General features: G+C 46.9%; 2 protein-coding genes across 2 annotated transcripts in view; one reads left to right on the top strand and one right to left on the bottom strand.

The window, feature by feature from the left end:
• The window catches only part of LOC106596054 (calcium/calmodulin-dependent 3',5'-cyclic nucleotide phosphodiesterase 1A), a 95,980-nt gene extending 93,265 nt beyond the window's left edge, over positions 1-2,715 (bottom strand). The window contains exons 1-2 of the mRNA XM_045714332.1: positions 2,561-2,715; positions 933-1,046 (exon numbers count right to left, since the gene is read on the bottom strand). Coding sequence (XP_045570288.1) covers positions 933-1,046; positions 2,561-2,703 — 257 coding nt within the window. The 5' untranslated portion in view covers positions 2,704-2,715. The remainder of the gene's footprint in view (positions 1-932; positions 1,047-2,560) is intronic.
• Positions 2,716-3,451: 736 nt separating this feature from the next.
• LOC123741580 (repetitive proline-rich cell wall protein 1-like) lies at positions 3,452-20,658 on the top strand. The gene is made up of 4 exons (XM_045714331.1): positions 3,452-3,530; positions 7,004-7,131; positions 18,695-19,535; positions 20,636-20,658. The coding sequence occupies exons 1-4, from the start codon at positions 3,452-3,454 to the stop codon at positions 20,656-20,658; spliced, it is 1,071 nt and encodes a 356-aa protein (XP_045570287.1).
• The last annotated feature ends 7,158 nt before the right edge of the window (positions 20,659-27,816 follow it).

Genomic DNA, 27,816 nt, shown 5'->3' with positions numbered 1-27,816 from the left:
TGTACCTGGTCTCCTCTATATTAACTGACTCCAGAACAGTGTTTATAGTACCTGGTCTCCTCTATATTAACTGACTCCAGAACAGTGTTTATAGTACCTGGTCTCCTCTATATTAACTGACTCCAGAACAGTGTTTATAGTACCTGGTCTCCTCTATATTAACTGACTCCAGAACAGTGTTTATAGTACCTGGTCTCCTCCATATTAACTGACTCCAGAACAGTTTTTATAGTGGTGTGTACCTGGTCTCCTCTATATTAACTGACTCCAGAACAGTGTTTATAGTACCTGGTCTCCTCTATATTAACTGACTCCAGAACAGTGTTTATAGTACCTGGTCTCCTCTATATAAACTGACTCCAGAACAGTGTTTATAGTACCTGGTCTCCTCTATATTAACTGACTCCAGAACAGTGATTATATTACCTTGTCTCCTCTATATTAACTGACTCCAGAACAGTGTTTATAGTACCTGGTCTCCTCTATATTAACTGACTCCAGAACTGTGTTTATAGTACCTGGTCTCCTCTATATTAACTGACTCCAGAACAGTGTTTATAGTACCTGGTCTCCTCTATATTAACTGACTCCAGAACAGTGTTTATAGTACCTGGTCTCCTCTATATTAACTGACTCCAGAACAGTGTTTATAGTACCTGGTCTCCTCTATATTAACTGACTCAAGAACAGTGTTTATAGTACCTGGTCTCCTCTATATTAACTGACTCCAGAACAGTGTTTATAGTACCTGGTCTCCTCTATATTAACTGACTCCAGAACAGTGTTTATAGTACCTGGTCTCCTCTATATTAACTGACTCCAGAACAGTGTTTATAGTACCTGGTCTCCTCTATATTAACTGACTCCAGAACAGTGTTTATAGTACCTGGTCTCCTCTATATTAACTGACTCCAGAACAGTGTTTATAGTACCTGGTCTTCTCTATATTAACTGACTCCAGAACAGTGGCAGCATACTCCAGGTTCTTCTTGAGGTCCACCAGAGATACCTCTCCTCTCTCCAGCTGTTTCACCAGACATCTCAACCTACAGGAGGAGAAGGACAACATTACCATTAGAGCATTATTACAACACAGAGAGACAACATTATCCCCTCTCCTCTCTCCAGCAGCTTTAGCAGTCATCTCAACCTACCAGAAGACAGAGAAACAAACTGCAGGAGGACAGAAACAACATAAATATTACGACTCAGTCAAACTGCAGGAGGACAGAGAAACAACAGGATTGTTGCATTTTCATTTCAGACATTTTACATTTTAGTTATTTAGCAGACACTGGAAGTTGTAGTTTTGGAGTGTTATACTGTCTAAAGACATGACAGATGGTAGTTGTAGTTCTGTAGTGGCTAGAGACATGATAGATGGTAGTTGTAGTTCTGTAGTGGCTAGAGACATGATAGATGGTAGTTGTAGTTCTGTAGTGTCTAAAGACATGACAGATGGTAGTTGTAGTTCTGGAGTGTCTAGAGACATGACAGATGGTAGTTGTAGTTCTGGAGTGTCTAGAGACATGACAGATGGTAGTTGTAGTTCTGGAGTGTCTAGAGACATGACAGATGGTAGTTGTAGTTTTAGTGTTGGAGTGACTAGAAGCAGATTTTTCTCCAATATGATGTTTATTCTGTTAGCTAGAGAGTAACAGGTGACCTCAGCTGCTCATTAATATAACTACCATTAGATCTACTCCACCTACAGGATGGGATCAATCCAGGACCAGAGTTAAAACCTACAGGATGGTATCAATCCAGGACCAGTCTTAAAACCTACAGGACGGGATCAATCCAGGACCAGAGTTAAAACCTACAGGATGGTATCAATCCAGGACCAGAGTTAAAACCTACAGGATGGTATCAATCCAGGACCAGTCTTAAAACCTACAGGACGGGATCAATCCAGGACCAGTCTTAAAACCTACAGGATGGTATCAATCCAGGACCAGAGTTAAAACCTACAGGATGGTATCAATCCAGGACCAGAGTTAAAACCTACAGGATGGGATCAATCCAGGACCAGAGTTAAAACCTACAGGATGGTATCAATCCAGGACCAGTCTTAAAACCTACAGGACGGGATCAATCCAGGACCAGAGTTAAAACCTACAGGATGGTATCAATCCAGGACCAGAGTTAAAACCTACAGGATGGTATCAATCCAGGACCAGTCTTAAAACCTACAGGATGGTATCAATCCAGGACCAGAGTTAAAACCTACAGGATGGGATCAATCCAGGACCAGAGTTAAAACCTACAGGATGGTATCAATCCAGGACCAGTCTTAAAACCTACAGGACGGGATCAATCCAGGACCAGAGTTAAAACCTACAGGATGGGATCAATCCAGGACCAGAGTTAAAACCTACAGGATGGGATCAATCCAGGACCAGAGTTAAAACCTAACACCAGACCTGATAGCAGTCTTCTCTGTAGTCTATATAACACCAGACCTGATAGCAGTCTTCTCTGTAGTCTATATAACACCAGACCTGAAAGCAGTCTTCTCTGTAGTCTATATAACACCAGACCTGATGGCTGATAGGCTGACCTGATAGCAGTCTTCTCTGTGGCTTCTGGTCCGTTAGAAGCAGGAAGTTCATCAGCCAGGACCTCCTCGGGGCTACGAGAGTCAAATTGAACCTTCGTCTCTCCGTCTCTCACGCCAGTCCCTGCCGCAGGGGCCGACCACATTGCACTCTGGGACTTGGAACCTGTAGGATTTAGGTGACACTGTCAGATTCAACAATTTGCTACATGATAGGTAGGTAACCAAGATTTAGGTAAATCTGCTTTTATTTTTTTCTGCCTTTATTTTTTTTTTTGTATCTTCAAAACGCGTAACAAACGGTTGTGTTGGTGCCTCTAAGGCGGGCGGATATTAGAGGGAATTTTTACCGATCAATGTGTTTGACTCATATGATTGTGTTTTGCTTTTTGTGTTTTTGTGATTGCGTTTCATGTATTGCGTAATTGATGTCTATTAACACTGAGTACACAAAACATTATGAACACCTTCCTAATATTGAGTTGCACCCACTTTTGCCTTCAGAACAGCCTCAATTCATCGGGGCATGGACTCTACAAGGTGTTCAAAGTGTTCCACAAGGATGCTGGCCCATGTTGACTCCAATGCTTCCTACAGTTGTGTCAAGTTGGCTGGTAGTGGATCTCTACTCCAAATAGCTTGTTCCATCTCATTCAACAGATGCTCAAATGGATTGAGATCTGGTGACTGGGCAGGCCACTGCAGTAAGCTCACTGTCACGTTCGTGGAAACATTCGTGGACAATCCTAGCCTTGTGGCATGGGGCATTATCCTGCTGAGAAAACCTATTTGTAGATGGATACACTGCTGCCATGATGGGATGCACCTGATTGGCAATGAAGTTCAGATATCCTGTGGAATCCAAACGTTGCTCCACTTTTATCAAAGGGCCCAATGTGTGCCACGAAAACATACCCCACACCATCACACCACCACCAGACTGCAATGCTGACACGCGGCATGATGGATGCAGGTACTCGTGGTATTCTCCATATCCTAGTCCTCCCATCACAACATGATGGATGCAGGTACTCATGGTATTCTCCATACCCTAGTCCTCCCATCACAACATGATGGATGCAGGTACTCATGGTATTCTCCATACCCTAGTCCTCCCATCACAACATGATGGATGCAGGTACTCGTGGTATTCTCCATACCCTAGTCCTCCCATCACAACATGATGGATGCAGGTACTCATGGTATTCTCCCTACCCTAGTCCTCCCATCACAACATGATGGATGCAGGTACTATGGTATTCTCCCTACCTATCTCCCATCACAACATGATGGATGCAGGTACTGTGGTATTCTCCATACCCTAGTCCTCCCATCACAACATGATGGATGCAGGTACTCGTGGTATTCTCCATACCCTAGTCCTCCCATCACAACATGATGGATGCAGGTACTGAGTCCCAAAACATGATGGATGCAGGTACTCATGGTATTCTCCCTACCCTAGTCCTCCCATTACCGTGAAACAGCAGTACCCGGGATTCATCAGACCAGGCAATGTTTTTCCAATTCTCCAGTGTCCAGTGTTTTCGCTCTTTAGCCCACTGCAACCACAGTTTCTTGTTTTTTAGCTGAAAGAAATGGAACTCTGTAAGGTCGTCGGCTGCCGTACCCTGTTTGTGTCAAGGTACACAACAACTTGTGCATTCTTTAAAACAATGTGCCATTCCTGAACCTGTGACCAGAAACATGCTACATAGCGGCAATACCAGAATAAATGATCAAGTGATTCTGTCTCTTCGCAATAAATTCTACAGAGCTGAGATGGTTGTATGGCCCATATACTGTATATAGCCTTCTGTTGGTAGCAAGAATTGTATATAATAATTTAAATCGAAAAACTTGAAGTGTTTTATCAAGTTTAGTTGTTTGTATCAATTCATATACCGTGTGCCATGGAATCGGCACATCGAAAATCTCTTCCCATTTACCTGTTTCGCGCAGCTTGCAACATTTTTGTCCTCAAATTAAACTGGTATATTTTTCTAACCATACCATTACTTTTCAGCCAATTTGTATCTTTAATACAAACAAGTTCCCTACCTTCTCCCTCTTCCACTTGCTTCCTCCATTTTTGCTGCAATCAGTTGGTTTTAACTTTGGATTGAGAAGACATTCCCATATATTTTCGATAGCTGCATATGTGACATAACTCCACCGTTTCTATACATAATATCTTTAAGAAATATAATACAATAAAAATTAAAAAGTCCATAAAAAAAGTATATTTGAGTTTAACCATCATATTTGTTGTAATATTTGTTCTATCTTTTCTGGAGGATAAAATTGAAATTGTGACCAGCTTTGTACGGCTTGTTTAAGCAAAGGCTGATACTTTAAACAATGTTTAATTTTCAATTAGTCGAAAATGAGAAGATGTAGTCTGTGTAAAGGCAAAAAGGCAAAAAAAAGAAAAAGTATGAGCCTTTCTTAATAATCTACTGGAGAACCAGTTCAGGTTTAAATATAACTTATGTATGAATTAAGCTTTTAGTGAGAGGTTAAATGCTTTAAAACCTGTTAGGGCTAGGGGGCAGTATTGACACGGCTGGATAAAAAACGTACCCGATTTAATCTGGTTACTACTCCTGCCCAGTAACTAGAATATGCATATAATTATTGGCTTTGGATAGAAAACACCCTAAAGTTTCTAAAACTGTTTGAATGGTGTCTGTGAGTATAACAGAACTCATATGGCAGGCAAAAACCTGAGAAGATTTCATGCAGGAAGTGGCCTGTCTGACAAGGTGTCGTTCTTCTTGTCTCTGTTTATTGAAGAGTGAGGATCTTAGCTGTCCCGTGACACTTCCTACGGCTGCCATAGGTTCTCAGAAGGCGGCAAAACGCTGAATCGTGGCTTTGCAGGCTCTGGCTGAAAAAAAAGTAGCGCGTTTGGGTAGTGGCTGGTTACAGTACTGTGAGACTCAGGCTCGTGCCCGCGTCGACCGAAAGCTTTGTTTTCTTTCCTCTGTTTAGCTAAATGGACATTCCCGGTCGGAATATTATCGCTTTTCTACGAGAAAAATGGCATAAAAATGGATTTTAAACAGCGGTTGACATGCTTCGAAGTACGGTAATGGAATATTTAGATTTTTTTTGTCACGAATTGCACCATGCGCACGACCCTGATTTACCATTTCGGATAGTGTCTGGGACGCACGAACAAAACGCCGCTATTCGGATATAACGATGGATTATTTTGGACCAAACCAACATTTCTTATTGAAGTAGCAGTCCTGGGAGTGCATTCTGACGAAGACAACAAAAGGTAATCAAACTTTTATAATAGTAAATCTGATATTGGTGAGTGCTAAACTTGCCGGGTGTCTAAATAGCTAGCCCGTGATGGCTGGGCTATGTACTTAGAATATTGCAAAATGTGCTTTCACCAAAAAGCTATTTTAAAATCGGACATATCGAGTGCATAGAGGAGTTCTGTATCTATAATTCTTAAAGTAATTGTTATGCTTTTTGTGAACGTTTATCGTGAGTAATTTAGTAAATTGTTAGTGAATTCGCCGGAAGTTTGCGGGGGGTATGCTAGTTCTGAACGTCACATGCTAATGTAAAAAGCTGGTTTTTGATATAAATATGAACTTGATTGAACAAAACATGCATGTATTGTATAACATAATGTCCTAGGGTTGTCATCTGATGAAGATCATCAAAGGTTAGTGCTGCATTTAGCTGTCTTCTGGGTTTTTGTGACATTATATGCTAGCTTGAAAAATGGGTGTCTGATTATTTCTGGCTTGGTACTCTGCTGACATAATCTAATGTTTTGCTTTCGTTGTAAAGCCTTTTTGAAATCGGACAGTGTGGTTAGATTAACGAGAGTCTTGTCTTTAAATAGCTGTAAAATAGTCATATGTTTGAGAAATTGAAGTAATAGCATTTCAAAGGTTTTGAAAATCGCGCCACAGGATTCAACTGGCTGTTACGTAGGTGGGACGAATTCGTCCCGCCTGCCCCAGAGAGGTTAATATTTAATAGATTTAGCCCCCCAAACTCATATTCATGATAATAATAGGCATGTTTAATTTTGTCTGGCTTCCAAATAAAGTGAAATATTTTTTGCTATGATTTAAGAAATGATCTGGTCTGGAGTAGGCGGTGCCATGAGTAAGACTGTGCAGGGATCCAGACTGTGGAAGGGATCCAGACTGTGGAAGGGATCCAGACTGTGGGAGGGATCCAGACGGTGGAGGGGATCCAGACTGTGGAAGGGATCCAGACTGTGGAAGGGATCCAGACGGTGGAGGGGATCCAGACTGTGAAGGGATCCAGACTGTGCAGAGATCCAGACTGTGCAGGGATCCAGACTGTGGAAGGGATCCAGACTGTGGAAGGGATCCAGACTGTGGAAGGGATCCAGACGGTGGAGGGGATCCAGACTGTGGAAGGGATCCAGACTGTGAAGGGATCCAGACTGTGAAGGGATCCAGAATGTGGAAGGGATCCAGACTGTGGAAGGGATCCAGACGGTGGAGGGGATCCAGACTGTGGAAGGGATCCAGACTGTGGAAGGGATCCAGACGGTGGAGGGGATCCAGACTGTGAAGGGATCCAGACTGTGCAGAGATCCAGACAGTGCAGGGATCCAGACTGTGAAGGGATCCAGACTGTGGAAGGGATCCAGACTGTGGAAGGGATCCAGACTGTGGAAGGGATCCAGACTGTGCAGGGATCCAGACTGCAGGGATACAGACTGTGGAGGGGATCCAGATTGTGCAGGGATCCAGTCTGCAGGGATCCAGACTGTGGAAGGGATCCAGACTGTGCAGAGATCCAGTCTGTGCAGGGATCCAGACTGCAGAGATCCAGACTGTGCAGGGATCCAGACTGTGCAGAGATCCAGACTGTGCAGGGATCCAGACTGTGGAAGGGATCCAGACTGTGGAAGGGATCCAGACTGTGGAAGGGATCCAGACTGTGGAAGCGATCCAGACTGTGCAGGGATCCAGACTGTGCAGGGATCCAGACTGTGCAGGGATCCAGACTGTGCAGGGATCCAGACTGTGCAGGGATCCAGACTGTGCAGAGATCCAGACTGTGCAGGGATCCAGACTGTGCAGAGATCCAGACTGTGGAAGGGATCCAGACTGTGCAGGGATCCAGACTGTGCAGAGATCCAGACTGTGCAGGGATCCAGACTGTGCAGAGATCCAGACTGTGGAAGGGATCCAGACTGTGCAGGGATCCAGACTGTGGAAGGGATCCAGACTGTGGAAGGGATCCAGACTGTGGAAGGGATCCAGACGGTGGAGGGGATCCAGACTGTGAAGGGATCCAGACTGTGCAGAGATCCAGACTGTGAAGGGATCCAGACTGTGGAAGGGATCCAGACTGTGGAAGGGATCCAGACTGTGCAGGGATCCAGACTGCAGGGATACAGACTGTGGAGGGGATCCAGATTGTGCAGGGATCCAGACTGCAGGGATCCAGACTGTGCAGGGATCCAGACTGCAGGGATCCAGACTGTGCAGGGATCCAGACTGTGCAGGGATCCAGACTGTGGAAGTGATCCAGACTGTGCAGGGATCCAGACTGTGCAGGGATCCAGACTGTGCAGGGATCCAGACTGTGGAAGGGATCCAGACTGTGCAGGGATCCAGACTGTGGGAGGGATCCAGACTGTGGAAGGGATCCAGACTGTGGAAGGGATCCAGACTGTGGAAGGGATCCAGACTGTGAAGGGATCCAGACTGTGGAAGGGATCCAGACTGTGGGAGGGATCCAGACTGTGGGAGGGATCCAGACTGTGGAAGGGATCCAGACTGTGGGAGGGATCCAGACGGTGGCAGGGATCCAGACGGTGGAGGGATCCAGACTGTGAAGGGATCCAGACTGTGCAGGGATCCAGACTGTGGAAGGGATCAAGACTGTGCAGGGATCCAGACTGTGGAAGGGATCCAGCCTGTGGAAGGGATCCAGACTGTGGAAGGGATCCAGACTGTGGAAGGGATCCAGACTGTGCAGATATCCAGTCTGTGCAGGGATCCAGACTGTGGGAGGGATCCAGACTGTGCAGGGATCCAGACTGCAGGGATCCAGACTGTGCAGGGATCCAGACTGTGGAAGAGATCCAGACTGTGGAAGGGATCCAGACTGTGGAAGGGATCCAGACTGTGCAGGGATCCAGACTGCAGGGATACAGACTGTGGAGGGGATCCAGATTGTGCAGGGATCCAGACTGCAGGGATCCAGACTGTGGAAGGGATCCAGACTGTGCAGAGATCCAGTCTGTGCAGGGATCCAGACTGCAGAGATCCAGACTGTGCAGGGATCCAGACTGTGCAGAGATCCAGACTGTGCAGGGATCCAGACTGTGGAAGGGATCCAGACTGTGGAAGGGATCCAGACTGTGGAAGGGATCCAGACTGTGCAGGGATCCAGACTGTGCAGGGATCCAGACTGTGCAGGGATCCAGACTGTGCAGGGATCCAGACTGTGCAGGGATCCAGATTTTGCAGAGATCCAGACTGTGCAGGGATCCAGACTGTGCAGAGATCCAGACTGTGGAAGGGATCCAGACTGTGCAGGGATCCAGACTGTGCAGAGATCCAGACTGTGCAGGGATCCAGACTGTTCAGAGATCCAGACTGTGGAAGGGATCCAGACTGTGCAGGGATCCAGACTGTGGAAGGGATCCAGACTGTGGAAGGGATCCAGACTGTGGAAGGGATCCAGACGGTGGAGGGGATCCAGACTGTGAAGGGATCCAGACTGTGAAGGGATCCAGACTGTGGAAGGGATCCAGACTGTGGAAGGGATCCAGACTGTGGAAGGGATCCAGACTGTGCAGGGATCCAGACTGCAGGGATACAGACTGTGGAGGGGATCCAGATTGTGCAGGGATCCAGACTGCAGGGATCCAGACTGTGCAGGGATCCAGACTGCAGGGATCCAGACTGTGCAGGGATCCAGACTGTGCAGGGATCCAGACTGTGGAAGGGATCCAGACTGTGCAGGGATCCAGACTGTGCAGGGATCCAGACTGTGCAGGGATCCAGACTGTGGAAGGGATCCAGACTGTGCAGGGATCCAGACTGTGGGAGGGATCCAGACTGTGGAAGGGATCCAGACTGTGGAAGGGATCCAGACTGTGCAGGGATCCAGACTGTGCAGCGATCCAGACTGTGCAGGGATCCAGACTGTGGAAGGGATCCAGACTGTGGGAGGGATCCAGACTGTGGGAGGGATCCAGACTGTGGAAGGGATCCAGACTGTGGAAGGGATCCAGACTGTGGGAGGGATCCAGACGGTGCAGGGATCCAGACGGTGCAGGGATCCAGACTGTGCAGGGATCCAGACTGCAGGGATCCAGACTGTGGAAGGGATCAAGACTGTGCAGGGATCCAGACTGTGGAAGGGATCCAGCCTGTGGAAGGGATCCAGACTGTGGAAGGGATCCAGACTGTGGAAGGGATCCAGACTGTGCAGATATCCAGTCTGTGCAGGGATCCAGACTGTGGGAGGGATCCAGACTGTGCAGGGATCCAGACTGCAGGGATCCAGACTGTGCAGGGATCCAGACTGTGGAAGGGATCCAGACTGTGCAGGGATCCAGACTGTGGAAGGGATCCAGACTGTGCAGGGATCCTGACTGTGGGAGGGATCCAGACTGTGGAAGGGATCCAGACTGTGCAGGGATCCAGACTGTGCAGCGATCCAGACTGTGGAAGGGATACAGACTGTGCAGGGATCCAGACTGTGCAGCGATCCAGACTGTGCAGGGATCCAGACTGTGGGAGGGATCCAGACGGTGCAGGGATCCAGACTGTGCAGGGATCCAGACTGCAGGGATCCAGACTGTGGAAGGGATCCAGACTGTGCAGGGATCCAGACTGTGCAGGGATCCAGCCTGTGGAAGGGATCCAGACTGTGGAAGGGATCCAGACTGTGGAAGGGATCCAGACTGTGCAGAGATCCAGTCTGTGCAGTGATCCAGACTGCAGAGATCCAGACTGTGCAGGGATCCAGACTGTGCAGAGGTCCAGACTGTGCAGGGATCCAGACTATGGAAGGGATCCAGACTGTGGAAGGGATCCAGACTGTGGAAGGGATCCAGACTGTGCAGGGATCCAGACTGCAGGGATACAGACTGTGCAGGGATCCAGACTGCAGGGATCCAGACTGTGCAGGGATCCAGACTGTGGAAGGGATCCAGACTGTGCAGGGATCCAGACTGTGGAAGGGATCCAGACTGTGCAGGGATCCAGACTGTGGGAGGGATCCAGACTGTGGAAGGGATCCAGACTGTGCAGGGATCCAGACTGTGCAGCGATCCAGACTGTGGAAGGGATACAGACTGTGCAGGGATCCAGACTGTGCAGCGATCCAGACTGTGCAGGGATCCAGACTGTGGGAGGGATCCAGACGGTGCAGGGATCCAGACTGTGCAGGGATCCAGACTGCAGGGATCCAGACTGTGGAAGGGATCCAGACTGTGCAGGGATCCAGACTGTGCAGGGATCCAGCCTGTGGAAGGGATCCAGACTGTGGAAGGGATCCAGACTGTGGAAGGGATCCAGACTGTGCAGAGATCCAGTCTGTGCAGGGATCCAGACTGCAGAGATCCAGACTGTGCAGGGATCCAGACTGTGCAGAGATCCAGACTGTGCAGGGATCCAGACTATGGAAGGGATCCAGACTGTGGAAGGGATCCAGACTGTGGAAGGGATCCAGACTGTGGAAGGGATCCAGACTGTGCAGGGATCCAGACTGTGCAGGGATCCAGACTGTGCAGGGATCCAGACTGTGCAGGGATCCAGACTGTGCAGGGATCCAAACTGTGCAGGGATCCAGCCTGTGGAAGGGATCCAGACTGTGGAAAGGATCCAGACTGTGGAAGGGATCCAGACTGTGCAGAGATCCAGTCTGTGCAGGGATCCAGACTGCAGAGATCCAGACTGTGCAGGGATCCAGACTGTGCAGAGATCCAGACTGCGCAGGGATCCCGACTGTGGAAGGGATCCAGACTGTGGAAGGGATCCAGACTGTGGAAGGGATCCAGACTGTGGAAGGGATCCAGACTGTGCAGGGATCCAGACTGTGCGGGGATCCAGACTGCAGAGATCCAGACTGTGCAGGGATCCAGACTGTGCAGGGATCCAGACTGTGCAGGGATCCAGACTGTGCAGGGATCCAGACTGTGCAGAGATCCAGACTGTGGAAGGGATCCAGACTGTGCAGGGATCCAGACTGTGCAGAGATCCAGACTGTGCAGGGATCCAGACTGTGCAGAGATCCAGACTGTGGAAGGGATCCAGACTGTGCAGAGATCCAGACTGTGGAAGGGATCCAGATTGTGCAGAGATCCAGACTGTGCAGAGATCCAGACTGTGCAGGGATCCAGACTGTGCAGGGATCCAGACTGTGCAGGGATCCAGACTGTGCAGAGATCCAGACTGTGCAGGGATCCAGACTGTGCAGAGATCCAGACTGTGCAGAGATCCAGACTGTGCAGGGATCCAGACTGTGCAGAGATCCAGACTGTGCAGAGATCCAGACTGTGCAGTGATCCAGACTGTGCAGGGATCCAGACTGTGCAGAGATCCAGACTGTGCAGGGATCCAGACTGTGCAGGGATCCAGACTGCAGAGATCCAGACTGTGCAGAGATCCAGACTGTGCAGGGATCCAGACTGTGCAGAGATCCAGACTGTGCAGGGATCCAGACTGTGCAGGGATCCAGACTGTGCAGGGATCCAGACTGTGCAGAGATCCAGACTGTGCAGGGATCCAGACTGTGCAGGGATCCAGACTGTGCAGGGATCCAGACTGTGCAGGGATCCAGACTGTGCAGGGATCCAGACTGTGCAGGGATCCAGACTGTGCAGAGATCCAGACTGTGCAGGGATCCAGACTGTGCAGAGATCCAGACTGTGCAGGGATCCAGACTGTGGAAGGGATCCAGACTGTGCAGGGATCCAGACTGTGCAGAGATCCAGACTGTGCAGGGATCCAGACTGTGCAGGGATCCAGACTGTGCAGGGATCCAGATTGTGCAGGGATCCAGACTGTGCAGGGATCCAGACTGTGCAGGGATCCAGATTGTGCAGAGATCCAGACTGTGCAGGGATCCAGACTGTGCAGGGATCCAGACTGTGCAGGGATCCAGATTGTGGACTTAAGAAAAAACTTGAGTCATACATTGATACTTTTGTTTTTCACCCTTTGATTTCTAACCACGATGGAGGAGACTGAAAACAAAACATGCTTAAAATATTTAGCTTCCTCTTTCAAAATATAACTTGATGAATCATGGATGACTCCATCATTTGGTGAATCATGGATGACTCCATCATTTGGTGAATCATGGATGACTCCATCATTTGGTGAATCATGGATGACTCCATCATTTGGTGAATCATGGATGACTCCATCATTTGGTGAATCATGGATGACTCCATCATTTGGTGAATCATGGATGACTCCATCATTTGGTGAATCATGGATGACTCCATCATTTGGTGAATCATGGATGACTCCATCATTTGGTGAATCATGGATGACTCCATCATTTGGTGAATCTGGATGACTCCATCATTTGGTGAAATGGATGACTCCATCATTTGGTGAATCATGGATGACTCCATCATTTGGTGAATCATGGATGACTCCATCATTTGGTGAATCATGGATGACTCCATCATTTATAACGAGTTTCTGTAAATAATTTTTGGTAGCATTATCATTGTTGAAGATTCAAGAAAAATCTTGTGAATTTTTCAAAATGTTCCATCAAATTTGCTTTATTTTTGTTATAATTTACAGTTGATCGTTCTTGAATAAGATCCTCCTATTATTTTGGTTTTTCCTGTAGCCTATTTTGTCCAATCGCATTCTAGCTCCTATTAATACTTTCTAAACTTTGATGCCAGCAAGAATGAGACCAGGAAGTAGTCAAGACGACTAGCTTGATTGAGCCTCCGCCATGTATATCTCACTAGGTCAGGATATTAAACCTCCTCCATGTATATCTCACTAGGTCAGGATATTAAACCTCCTCCATGTATATCTCACTAGGTCAGGATATTAAACCTCCTCCATGTATATCTCACTAGGTCAGGATATTAAACCTCCTCCATGTATATCTCACTAGGTCAGGATATTAAACCTCCTCCATGTATATCTCACTAGGTCAGGATATTAAACCTCCTCCATGTATATCTCACTAGGTCAGGGTATTAAACCTCCTCCATGTATATCTCACTAGGTCAGGGTATTAAACCTCCTCCATGTATATCCACTAGGTCAGGATATTAAACCTCCTCCATGTATATCTCACTAGGTCAGGATATTAAACCTCCTCCATGTATATCTCACTAGGTCAGGATATTAAACCTCCTCCATGTATATCTCACTAGGTCAGGATATTAAACCTCCTCCATGTATATCTCACTAGGTCAGGATATTAAACCTCCTCCATGTATATCTCACTAGGTCAGGATATTAAACCTCCTCCATGTATATCTCACTAGGTCAGGATATTAAACCTCCTCCATGTATATCTCACTAGGTCAGGATATTAAACCTCCTCCATGTATATCTCACTAGGTCAGGGTATTAAACCTCCTCCATGTATATCTCACTAGGTCAGGATATTAAACCTCCTCCATGTATATCTCACTAGGTCAGGATATTAATCCTCCTCCATGTATATCTCACTAGGTCAGGGTATTAAAGCCTCCATATATCCACTAATTCCAATATATCCATGATGTTCATGATCTTAAGTGCATGAGGGTGATAGTTTGTAATGTGATTTCCTCTACGGTCCATTGAGGTAGTTAAAACCGTATTATAATCTCCTACCATAATAACAGATTAATGTGTTACTTGTGAGCTCAATAGATTATTCTATATATTTTTGAAGAAGTGTGGATGATCATTATTTGGCCTATAGATGAATTAGCCAGATCTGTTTTTGGTCCAATAGCATATTTAATAGGATCCATCTTCCTTAATTAAGGATCAGTTTGCACAATCGGATCAAAATTGTTGTTAATTAATATAAATCAGCCCTTTTGAGTTTCTTTGCCCATGACATAAATATATTTCTCCCTCCTAGTCCTTTTTACGCAAAACTTCATCAAGAGTCAGTTTCCTGTAAACAATAGATATTTATTTTTTCTCTTTAAGCCAGGTAAAAATGTATATTTTTTTATGATCTGCTAAATCATTACAATTATAACTAGCAATACTTATTTCACCACAAGTTTCAATTGTTCATTATTTTATGGGTCTTTGGGCACCAATGTTGTACTGGACTGTCAGTTGACTAACTGTAGCCTGTCTATTGCTCTGCACAATTCGTGTCAACCTCCTTTGTCCTCTTTCATCAATGACCCATTTTTGACCATTGGCCTGCCATTGGCTGGATGTCCTTTGGGTGGTGCACACGGGAAACTGTTGAACGTGAAAAACCCAGCAGCGTTGCAGTTCTTGACACACTCAAACCGGTGCACCTGGCACATACTACCATTCCCCGTTCTAAGGCATTTAAATATTTTGTCTTGCTCATTCACCCTCTGAATGGCACACACACACACAATCCATGTCTCAAGGCTTAAAAATCCTTCTTTAACCTGTCTCCTCCTCCTTCATCTACACTGATTGAAGTGGATTTAACAGGTGACATCAATAAGGGATCCTAGCTTTCACCTGGATTCACCTGGTTCGTCTATGTAATGGAGAGAGCAGGTGTTCTTAATGTTTTGTATACTCGGTGTAGATACTGTATTAAGCAAACCAGATAGCACCAATTTTATAATTTACGGATAGCCAAGGGCACTTCAACACTCAGACATAATTTACAAATGAAGCATGTGTGTTTAGTGAGTCTGCCAGATGAGAGGCAGTAGGGATGACTCAGTAGGATGGCTCTCTATCCACCGGATGTGTACCAAGCTCACTAAAAGTGGCAGTAATAAAGCCTCTCTTGAAAAAGCTGAATCTTGACCCAGAAATTATAAAAAACTATCGGCCTATATCGAATCTTCCATTCCTCTCAAAAATTGTAGAAAAAGCTGTTGCACAGCAACTCACTGCCTTCCTGAAGACAAACAATGTATACGAAACGCTTCAGTCTGGTTTTAGACCCCATCATAGCACTGAGACTGCACTTGTGAAGGTGGTAAATGACCTTTTAATGGCGTCAGACCGAGGCTCTGCATCTGTCCTCGTGCACCTCGATCTCAGTGCTGCTTTTGATACCATTGATCACCACATTCTTTTGGAGAGATTGGAAACCCAAATTGGTCTGCATGGACAAGTTCTGTCTTGGTTTAGATCTTATCTGTCGGAAAGATATCAGTTTGTCTCTGTGGATGGTTTGTCCTCTGACAAATCAATTGTAAATTTCGGTGTTCCTCAAGGTTCCGTTTTAGGACCACTAATGTTTTCACTATATATTTTACCTCTTGGGGATGTCATTCGAAAACATAATGTTAAATTTCACTGCTATGCGGACGACACACAGCTGTACATTTCAATGAAACATGGTGAAGCCCCAAAATTGCCCTCGCTAGAAGCCTGTGTTTCAGACATAAAGAAGTGGATGGCTGCAAACTTTCTACTTTTAAACTCGGACAAAACAGAGATGCTTGTTCTAGGTCCCAAGAAACAAAGAGATCTTCTGTTGAATCTGACAATTAATCTGGATGGTTGTACAGTCGTCTCAAATAAAACTGTGAAGGACCTCGGCGTTACTCTGGACCCTGATCTCTCTTTTGAAGAACATATCAAGACTGTTTCAAGGACAGCTTTTTTCCATCTACGTAACATTGCAAAAATCAGAAACTTTCTGTCCAAAAATGACGCAGAAAAATTTATCCATGCTTTTGTTACTTCTAGGCTGGACTACTGCAATGCTCTACTTTCCGGCTACCCGGATAAAGCACTAAACAAACTTCAGTTAGTGCTAAATACGGCTGCTAGAATCCTGACTAGAACCAAAAAATTTGATCATATTACTCCAGTGCTAGCCTCCCTACACTGGCTTCCTGTTAAGGCAAGGGCTGATTTCAAGGTTTTACTGCTAACCTACAAAGCATTACATGGGCTTGCTCCTACCTATCTTTCCGATTTGGTCCTGCCGTACATACCTACACGTACGCTACGGTCACAAGACGCAGGCCTCCTAATTGTCCCTAGAATTTCTAAGCAAACGGCTGGAGGTAGGGCTTTCTCCTATAGAGCTCCATTTTTATGGAATGGTCTGCCTACCAATGTGAGAGACGCAGATTCAGTCTCAACCTTTAAGTCTTTACTGAAGACTTATCTCTTCAGTAGGTCCTATGATTAAGTATAGTCTGGCCCAGGAGTGTGAAGGTGAACGGAAAGGCTGGAGCAACGAACCGCCCTTGCTGTCTCTGCCTTGCCGGTTCCCCTCTTTCCACTGGGATTCTCTGCCTCTAACCCTTTTACAGGGGCTGAGTCACTGGCTTACTGGTGTTCTTCCATGCCGTCCATGGGAGGGGTGCGTCACTTGAGTGGGTTGAGTCACTGACGTGGTCTTCCTGTCTGGGTTGGCGCCCCCCCTTGGGTTGTGCCATGGCGGAGATTGTTGTGGGCTATATTCGGCCTTGTCTTAGGACGGTAAGTTGGTGGTTGGAGACATCCCTCTAGTGGTGTGGGGGCTGTGCTTTGGCAAAGTGGGTGGGGTTATATCCTGCCTGTTTGGCCCTGTCCGGGGTATCATCGGATGGGGCCACAGTGTCTTCTGATCCCTCCTGTCTCAGCCTCCAGTATTTATGCTGCAGTAGTTTATGTGTCGGGGGGCTAGGGTCAGTCTGTTACATCTGGAGTATTTCTCTTATCCGGTGTCCTGTGTGAATTTAAATATGCTCTCTCTAATTCTCTCTTTCTCTCTTTCTGTCTTTCTCTCGGAGGACCTGAGCCCTAGGACCATGCCTCAGGACTACCTGGTATGATGACTCCTTGCTGTCCCCAGTCCACCTGGCCGTGCTGCTGCTCCAGTTTCAACTGTTCTGCCTGCGGCTATGGAACCCTGACCTGTTCACCGGACGTGCTTGTTGCACCCTCGACAACTACTATGATTATTATTATTTGACCATGCTGGTCATTTATGAACATTTTAACATCTTGACCATGTTCTGTTATAATATCCACCCTGCACAGCCAGAAGAGGACTGGCCACCCCTCATAGCCTGGTTCCTCTCTAGGTTTCTTCCTAGGTTTTTGGCCTTTCTAGGGAGTTTTTCCTAGGGAGTTTTTCCTAGCCACCGTGCTTCTTTCACATGCATTGCTTGCTGTTTGGGGTTTTAGGCTGGGTTTCTGTACAGCACTTTGAGATATCAGCTGATGTACGAAGGGCTATATAAATAAATTTGATTTGATTTGATGACCTGGGATGTTTCTTGATAAGTGTTTGAATTGGACCATTTTCCTGCTAAGCATTTGTATTTATTATGGATCCCCATTAGTTCCTGCCAAGGCAGCAGCTACTCTTCCTGGGGTTTATTATGGATCCCCATTAGTTCCTGCCAAGGCAGCAGCTACTCTTCCTGGGGTTTATTATGGATCCCCATTAGTTCCTGCCAAGGCAGCAGCTACTCTTCCTGGGGTTTATTATGGATCCCCATTAGTTCCTGCCAAGGCAGCAGCTACTCTTCCTGGGGTTTATTATGGATCCCCATTAGTTCCTGCCAAGGCAGCAGCTACTCTTCCTGGGGTTTATTATGGATCCCCATTAGTTCCTGCCAAGGCAGCAGCTACTCTTCCTGGGGTTTATTATGGATCCCCATTAGTTCCTGCCAAGGCAGCAGCTTCTCTTCCTGGGGTTTATTATGGATCCCCATTAGTTCAAATCAAATCAAAGTTAGCGTTATCTTCAACATTACAGGTTTAAAAGCTTACTTTCCACATTACAGGTATAAAGGATTAGGGTTAACTTCAGCATTACAGGTTTAAAGGGTTAACTTCAGCATTACAGGTTTAAGAATGGTTATCTTCAGCGAGTTTCACTCCCTGTGGCTTATCTTCAAACTATACATTGACACTGATACCCTCGCCTAGACACACACACACACACCTCAACCCAACCCACCTCAACCCAACCCACCTCAACCCAACCCACCTCAAACCACCTCAGCTCAAACCAACCCACCTCAAACCAACTCACCTCAACCCAACCCACCTCAAACCACCTCAGCTCAAACCAACCCACCTCAAACCAACCCACCTCAACCCAACCCACCTCAACCCAACCCACCTCAACCCAACCCACCTCAAACCACCTCAGCTCAAACCAACCCACCTCAAACCAACCCACCTCAACCCAACCCACCTCAAACCAACCCACCTCAACCCAACCCACCTCAACCCAACCCACCTCAACCCAACCCACCTCAACCCAACCCACCTCAAACCACCTCAGCTCAAACCAACCCACCTCAACCCAACCCACCTCAAACCACCTCAGCTCAAACCAACCCACCTCAACCCAACCCACCTCAAACCACCTCAGCTCAAACCAACCCACCTCAACCCAACCCACCTCAACCCAACCCACCTCAACCCAACCCACCTCAACCCAACCCACCTCAACCCAACCCACCTCAAACCACCTCAGCTCAAACCAACCCACCTCAACCCAACCCACCTCAACCCAACCCTCCTCAACCCAACCCTCCTCAACCCAACCCTCCTCAACCCAACCCAGCTCAACCCAACCCACCTCAACCCAACCCACCTCAAACCAACCCACCTCAACCCAACCCACCTCAAACCAACCCACCTCAACCCAACCCACCTCAACCCAACCCTCCTCAAACCAACCCTCCTCAAACCAACCCACCTCAACCCAACCCACCTCAACCCAACCCACCTCAACCCAACCCACCTCAACCCAACCCACCTCAACCCAACCCACCTCAACCCAACTCACCTCAACCCAACCCAGCTCAACCCACCCCACAGACCAGATGTTTCCAGTACAGCCTGTCTTTCCTCCTGTCGGTTAGCGCATAACGACCAGATGTTTCCATTACAGCCTGTCTTTCCTCCTGTCGGCTTTAGGCTGTCTAATAACAGATCCAGATATTTCCATTACAGTCTTTCCTGTCGGTTTAGGCTGTCTAATAACAGACCAGATGTTTCCAATACAGCCTGTCTTTCCTCCTGTCGGTTTAGGCTGTCTAATAACAGACCAGATGTTTCCATTACAGCCTGTCTTTCCTCCTGTCTCTCTCATGTGGTTTAGGCTGTCTAATTACAGACCAGATGTTTCCAGTACAGCCTGTCTTTCCTCCTGTCTCTCTCATGTGGTTTAGGCTGTCTAATAACAGACCAGATGTTTCCATTACAGCCTGTCTTTCCTCCTGTCTCTCTCATGTGGTTTAGGCTGTCTAATAACAGACCAGATGTTTCCAATACAGCCTGTCTTTCCTCCTGTCTCTCTCATGTGGTTTAGGCTGTCTAATAACAGACCAGATGTTTCCATTACAGCCTGTCTTTTCTCCTGTCTCTCTCATGTGGTTTAGGCTGTCTAATAACAGACCAGATGTTTCCATTACAGCCTGTCTTTTCTCCTGTCTCTCTCATGTGGTTTAGGCTGTCTAATAACAGACCAGATGTTTCCATTACAGCCTGTCTTTCCTCCTGTCGGTTTAGGCTGTCTAATAACAGACCAGATGTTTCCATTACAGCCTGTCTTTCCTCCTGTCGGTTTAGGCTGTCTAATAACAGACCAGATGTTTCCATTACAGCCTGTCTTTCCTCCTGTCGGTTTAGGCTGTCTAATAACAGACCAGATGTTTCCATTACAGCCTGTCTTTCCTCCTGTCGGTTTAGGCTGTCTAATAACAGACCAGATGTTTCCATTACAGCCTGTCTTTCCTCCTGTCGGTTTAGGCTGGGCTAGAACAGAAGCCTGAACGCCCAGCATAAGTCCAGGAGAAGGATTGGCCTGCTACAGTTGTAATACATTTAACTGTGTTGTTGTATACAACATTAGAGTCGCTGTGTCATGGCTCTCCTCCTAATGGACATGAGATGTAGACTCACAGGAGGTTCTGTGAATATTCTCCCTCAGGTCAACGCTGTGAGTGGAGGTGAGACCCCAGGGGAGGGGGGGGGGAGACCCCAGGGGGGGAGGTGAGACCCCAGGGGGGAGGGAGATGTGAGACTACAGGTGAGAGGTTCCCAGGAAGTTGAGAGGAAGACTCAGTTGGTTGTCTCATCGTCACGTAGTCATCGTTACAACACAACAGAGGGTATTTTAGGAGCCAACCGGGGGACAACCCTCCCCCTCTCGGAGAGGGAGGTAGAGAGAGACAGAGGTATGTAGAAAGAGAAAGCGGAGAGACTGAGGAGAACCAACCAACTGTATGGAAATGTGATCTCTGAAAAACACTGCGTTTATTTCGGACCAGATACTGTCGCATCAAACAGAAGCTTCGGTAGCCGTGTTTATTTCGGACCAGATACTGTCACATCAAACGGAGGCTTCTGTAGCTGGACCAGACATGCACCATTGATATCCATCTTCAAAGGACTCTATCTACCCATTCATGTTGTGGATGAATTCAATGAACATTATTCCACAGACAGACAAGCAACAGTACACAGGGTCTCTATGTCTGTCTATGTCTGTAGTACACAGGGTCTCTATGTCTGTAGTACACAGGGTCTCTATGTCTGTCTATGTCTGTAGTACACAGGGTCTCTATGTCTGTCTATGTCTGTAGTACACAGGGTCTCTATGTCTGTCTATGTCTGTAGTACACAGGGTCTCTATGTCTGTAGTACACAGGGTCTCTATGTCTGTAGTACACAGGGCCTCTATGTCTGTAGTATACAGGGTTTCTATGTCTGTAGTACACAGGGCCTCTATGTCTGTAGTACACAGGGCCTCTGTCTGTATTACACAGGGTCTCTATGTCTGTAGTACACAGGGCCTCTATGTCTGTAGTACACAGGGCCTCTATGTCTGTAGTACACAGGGTCTCTATGTCTGTAGTACACAGGGCCTCTGTCTGTATTACACAGGGTCTCTATGTCTGTAGTACACAGGGCCTCTGTCTGTATTACACAGGGTCTCTATGTCTGTAGTATACAGGGTTTCTATGTCTGTAGTACACAGGGCCTCTATGTCTGTAGTACACAGGGTCTCTATGTCTGTAGTACACAGGGCCTCTGTCTGTATTACACAGGGTCTCTATGTCTGTAGTACACAGGGCCTCTATGTCTGTAGTACACAGGGCCTCTATGTCTGTAGTACACAGGGTCTCTATGTCTGTAGTACACAGGGCCTCTGTCTGTATTACACAGGGTCTCTATGTCTGTAGTACACAGGGTCTCTATGTCTGTAGTACACAGGGCCTCTATGTCTGTAGTACACAGGGTCTCTATGTCTGTAGTACACAGGGCCTCTATGTCTGTAGTACACAGGGTCTCTATGTCTGTCTATGTCTGTAGTACACAGGGTCTCTATGTCTGTAGTACACAGGGTCTCTATGTCTGTAGTACACAGGGCCTCTATGTCTGTAGTATACAGGGTCTCTATGTCTGTAGTACACAGGGTCTCTATGTCTGTAGTACACATGGCCTCTATGTCTGTAGTATACAGGGTCTCTATGTCTGTAGTACACAGGGTCTCTATGTCTGTAGTACACAGGTCCTCTATGTCTGTAGTACACAGGGTCTCTATGTCTGTAGTATACAGGGCCTCTATGTCTGTAGTACACAGGGTCTCTATGTCTGTCTATGTCTGTAGTACACAGGGTCTCTATGTCTGTAGTACACAGGGCCTCTATGTCTGTAGTACACAGGGTCTCTTTGTCTGTAGTATACAGGGTCTCTATGTCTGTCTATGTCTGTAGTACACAGGGTCTCTATGTCTGTAGTACACAGGGCCTCTATGTCTGTAGTACACAGGGTCTCTTTGTCTGTAGTATACAGGGTCTCTATGTCTGTCTATGTCTGTAGTACACAGGGTCTCTATGTCTGTAGTACACAGGGGCTCTATGTCTGTAGTACACATGGCCTCTATGTCTGTAGTATACAGGGTCTCTATGTCTGTAGTACACAGGGCCTCTATGTCTGTAGTACACAGGGTCTCTATGTCTGTAGTATACAGGGTCTCTGTGTCTGTAGTATACAGGGTCTCTATGTCTGTAGTACACAGGTCCTCTATGTCTGTAGTACACAGGGTCTCTATGTCTGTAGTATACAGGGCCTCTATGTCTGTAGTACACAGGGTCTCTATGTCTGTCTATGTCTGTAGTACACAGGGTCTCTATGTCTGTAGTACACAGGGCCTCTATGTCTGTAGTACACAGGGTCTCTTTGTCTGTAGTATACAGGGTCTCTATGTCTGTCTATGTCTGTAGTACACAGGGTCTCTATGTCTGTAGTACACAGGGCCTCTATGTCTGTAGTACACAGGGTCTCTATGTCTGTAGTACACAGGGTCTCTATGTCTGTAGTACACAGGGTCTCTGTGTCTGTAGTACACAGGGTCTCTATGTCTGTCTATGTCTGTAGTACACAGGGCCTCTGTGTCTGTAGTACACAGGGTCTCTATGTCTGTAGTACACAGGGCCTCTATGTCTGTAGTATACAGGGCCTCTATGTCTGTAGTACACAGGGTCTCTGTGTCTGACGCCCCACCTGTCTACAGCGTTTGGTGCAGGTGTTCGTTACTGGTTCGCCTTACACCTGCGCAGAACGTTGTGCAACAGGTAAGTCATATGTTCTCCATACTGGCCAATGATTATAACGGTGATTTCAGATCCAACCATTAATTCATACATTATGCCCCTGGCCTGAGAGGATGGCAGTTCAACATGTAGCTAGAGGTAGCATGCTAATGGCAACTAGCTAATTGTGGCCCATGAAAGAAAGTTAGGTTAGGGAGCAAGCATTTTAGACAGGTAGCTTAGGACAACAAAACTGGAAGGTTGTACTGTATGACAGAGTCATAGACCGTTTAGACAACATGAAAGATGAGGTTGGAATTGGTGTTTCTCTACAAGTAGGGTGAGTCAATGTGTTTTTTATACTTACGCACACAGAAATCACCAAATCGTGTTTGGTATCTTTTAGTTGTCCCTGTATCAGACTAAACAGAGGTGATGATGTTGACATGGTGCTGGAATAGTGGAGGCAGCTCCTGGTGTTGAAGTGGTGCTGGATTAGAGGAGGCAGCTCCTGGTGTTGAAGTGGTGCTGGAATAGGGGAGGCAGCTCCTGGTGTTGACATGGTGCTGGAATAGTGGAGGCAGCTCCTGGTGTTGAAGTGGTGCTGGAATAGAGGAGGCAGCTCCTGGTGTTGAAGTGGTGCTGGATTAGTGGAGGCAGCTCCTGGTGTTGACATGGTGCTGGAATAGTGGAGGCAGCTCCTGGTGTTGAAGTGGTGCTGGAATAGTGGAGGCAGCTCCTGGTGTTGACATGGTGCTGGAATAGTGGAGGCAGCTCCTGGTGTTGAAGTGGTGCTGGAATAGTGGAGGCAGCTCCTGGTGTTGACGTGGTGCTGGAATAGTGGAGGCAGCTCCTGGTGTTGACGTGGTGCTGGAATAGTGGAGGCAGCTCCTGGTGTTGAAGTGGTGCTGGAAGAGTGGAGGCAGCTCCTGGTGTTGAAGTGGTGCTGGAAGAGTGGAGGCAGCTCCTGTTGTCTTTGCGACTTGCAGTAACTCTCCGTGTTACTAAATCAATAATTGTTTTGTCCCAAAATGCCGGAAACATGACCCTGTTTGACGGTGCTGTAGGTCATGTAACTGGTTGTTATATGCATTACGATTTGTTTACTTCACCGGACAGATGTCGCTCTCCGGTTTGGTGATGAAACAAATGTGTTGTTGAATGTATTCTGCCACTGTGTCTTATTGTTTCGGCCGTGGGGCTTTATCTCTCGGTTGCAAGGCATATGAACTAACAGGCTACAAGAAGCAAACAACGAAATGAACACAACACACAAGTTGTAATATGTAGTTAAAATGATGTCTTGTTTTCCCCAGTGATTTTACCCACGCACCGCTACTGAATGTCATTTAACATGAAAGAAAAGTTGTACTTGAAAGTGGGAAACTCACCGTAAAGCCCGTTACCAGAGGGCTCGACAGCGCTCCCCACCCTTCCGTCACCAACATCTGGCGAGTTCAGCTCCTCGGACAGCGACTGTCTCGTTCTCTGCCGTCCGATCTGGTTCGAGGAAGAGACATCGAGGCGCACGCTCCTCTTCCTCCCGCGGTCGGACTTCGGGGCGGAGAGGCTCCGGTCAGTCTCGTGTTCGGGTTCTGAACCAACTTTGACCAACGCGTGTCTGGTCCGTCTGGTCATGGCAGACGTCACAGAGCCCATGGCTTCCAATACTTCTTTTTAGTGATCAGAGCAGCAGGTCGTCAGAAAGTTAAAGTGCAGTGAAGGAAGCATAATATGGATATTCAAAAACATTCTCCGTGAAGTCTTCCAGTAGGTTTTCAGAGAAAGAGCTTGGTTCCACGATCTAAAACTCACTGGAGGGAGTAGGGAGAGGAGAGGAGAGGAGAGGAGAGGAGAGGAGAGGAGAGGAGAGGAGAGGAGAGGAGAGGAGAGGAGAGGAGAGGAGAGGGAGAGGAGAGGAGAGGAGAGGAGAGGAGAGGAGAGGAGGGGAAAGGAGAGGAGAGGAGAGGAGAGGAGGGGAGGGGAGGGGAAAGGAGAGGAGAGGAGAGGAGAGGAGAGGAGAGGAGAGGAGAGGAGAGGAGAGGAGAGGAGAGGAGAGGAGAGGAGAGGAGAGGAGAGGAGAGGAGAGGAGAGGAGAGGAGAGGAGAGGAGAGGAGAGGAGAGGAAGAAGGAGACTCACTGGAGGGAGTAGCGAGAGGAGAGGAGAGGAGAGGAGAGGAGAGGAGAGGAGAGGAGAGAAGAGGAGAGAAGAGGAGAGGAGAGGAGAGGAGAGGAGAGGAGAGAAGAGGAGAGGAGAGGAAGAAGGAGACTCACTGGAGGGAGTAGCGAGAGGAGAGGAGAGGAGAAGGAGACTCACTGGAGGGAGTAGGGAGAGGAGAGGAGAGGAGAAGGAGACTCACTGGAGGGAGTAGCGAGAGGGAACTTCTTCATCGTTCAAATTATTTGTTGGTTAATCGGTTTTCCTCCTCTCCTTCCCCGCAGACTGTAGCAGCCCAGTCCATGCTGGGTGAAATCGGATGAAATATTTCCAGACAGCAGAGAAGAACAGTGTTTAGGTTCGTCATCGTCCCGCAAGCTTTTCCTCCTCTCATCCTCCTCTCAGCCTCCTCTTCTCTCAGAGGCATCCTGTCTGTCGCCAGGGGATGGCGTCACATGGTGGAGAAAGTTGCTATGTCAAACACAAGGGAGTCTCGAGGGCAAAGACCTGTAAAAACAAGCTCAGTAATGAGTCTGGTGCTTGTCGGATGTATTAATACCGCAGGAAATAAAGCGCTCGGGAACACCCGGGGAGTGGACCAGCGGTCTAAAGCATCTCAGTGGAGGCGTCCATCTGCATCACATCCGGCCGTGATTGGGCGTCCCAATAGGGCGGCACACAATTGGCCCAGCGTTGTCCGGGGTTGTAAATAAGAATCCGTTCTTTAACGGACTAGCCTAGTTAAATAAAGGTAAACAAATAAATAAAAGATATGTATTTTCAGCTCTGCTGCAGTTTAGAGGGGATTTCTAATGATCAGCAAGCATCATTCTACAGCACCCATCCAGTTGAAGGTGGTGTAGGGAGGATTATAAAAGCTGGAATACAAAGCTATCAAACACTAAACATTTTCAAACTGTTTTTTTTTAAAAATGTATATATTTATCATAGTTAATATAATCCTAGAATGGCCATGAACCTTCTTAAGATGTTATAAAGGTCAGCCATGTTGGTCAGGGAGATGGTCAAACATGGTTTGCCAGTGCTGTCATAAGTTATGCAGGCAAATTGGAGCATGGGAGGGGCGGAGTATGAGTCAAATCAAATCAAAGTTTATTTGTCACGTCGGCCGAATACAACAGGTGTAGTAGACCATACAGTGAAATGCTGAATACAACAGGTGTAGTAGACCTTACAGTGAAATGCTGAATACAACAGGTGTAGTGACAAGTGAAATGCGAAATAAAGGTAGAGAAGTAGACCTTACAGTGAAATGCTGAATACAACAGGTGTAGTAGACCTCACAGTGAAATGCTGAATACAACAGGTGTAGTAGACCTTACAGTGAAATGCTGAATACAACAGGTGTAGTAGACCTTACAGTGAAATGCTGAATACAACAGGTGTAGTAGACCTCACAGTGAAATGTTTACTTACAGGCTCTAACCAATAGTGCAAAAAAGGTATTAGGTAAAGAAATAAAACAACAGTAAAAAGACAGGCTATAAAAGTAGAGAGGCTATATACAGTAGAGAGGCTATATACAGTAGAGGCTATATACAGTAGAGAGGCTATATACAGTAGAGAGGCTATATACAGTAGAGAGGCTATATACAGTAGAGAGGCTATATACAGTAGAGGCTATATACAGTAGAGAGGCTATAACAGTAGAGAGGCTATATACAGTAGAGGCTATATACAGTAGAGAGGCTATATACAGTAGAGAGGCTATATACAGTAGAGAGGCTATAAACAGTAGAGGGGCTATATACAGTAGAGAGGCTATAACAGTAGAGAGGCTATATACAGTAGAGAGGCTATATACAGTAGAGAGGCTATATACAGTAGAGAGGCTATATACAGTAGAGGCTATAAACAGTAGAGAGGCTATATACAGTAGAGAGGCTATATACAGTAGAGAGGCTATATACAGTAGAGGGGCTATATACAGTAGAGAGAGAGGCTATATACAGTAGCGAGGCTATATACAGTAGTGAGGCTATATACAGTAGAGAGGCTATATACAGACACCGGTTAGTCAGGCTGATTGAGGTAGTGTGTACATGTAGATATGGTTAAAGTGACTATGCATATATGATGAACAGAGAGTAGCAGTAGCGTAAAAGAGGGGTTGGCGGGTGGTGGGACACAATGCAGATAGCCCAGTTAGCCAATGTGCTGGAGCACTGGTTGGTCGGCCCAATTGAGGTAATATGTACATGAATGTATAGTTAAAGTGACTATGCATAGATTATAAACAGAGAGTAGCAGCAGCGTAAAAGAGGGGTCTGGGTAGCGCTTTGATTAGCTGTTCAGGAGTCTTATGGCTTGGGGGTAGAAGCTGTTGAGAAGCCTTTTTGACCTAGACTTGGCGCTCCGGTACCGCTTGCCGTGTTGCAGAGAGAACAGTCTATG

Source organism: Salmo salar, chromosome ssa03 (assembly GCF_905237065.1).
Source record: "Salmo salar chromosome ssa03, Ssal_v3.1, whole genome shotgun sequence".
NCBI classification, from domain to species: Eukaryota; Metazoa; Chordata; class Actinopteri; order Salmoniformes; family Salmonidae; genus Salmo; species Salmo salar.
The sequence above is the reverse complement of the archived record's forward strand: the minus strand, read 5'-3'. Positions and strand labels throughout refer to the sequence as shown.

Bases quoted from the DNA above. Each gene is read 5' to 3' on its own strand.
- LOC123741580 (XM_045714331.1), top strand. From the start codon at position 3,452: ATGTGTGCCACGAAAACATACCCCACACCATCACACCACCACCAGACT. The intron at 3,531-7,003 runs GTACTCGTGGTA...GAAGGGATCCAG, and splicing joins ACGCGGCATGATGGATGCAG to ACTGTGAAGGGATCCAGAAT. The intron at 19,536-20,635 runs GTACAGCCTGTC...ATTCTCCCTCAG, and splicing joins CCACAGACCAGATGTTTCCA to GTCAACGCTGTGAGTGGAGG.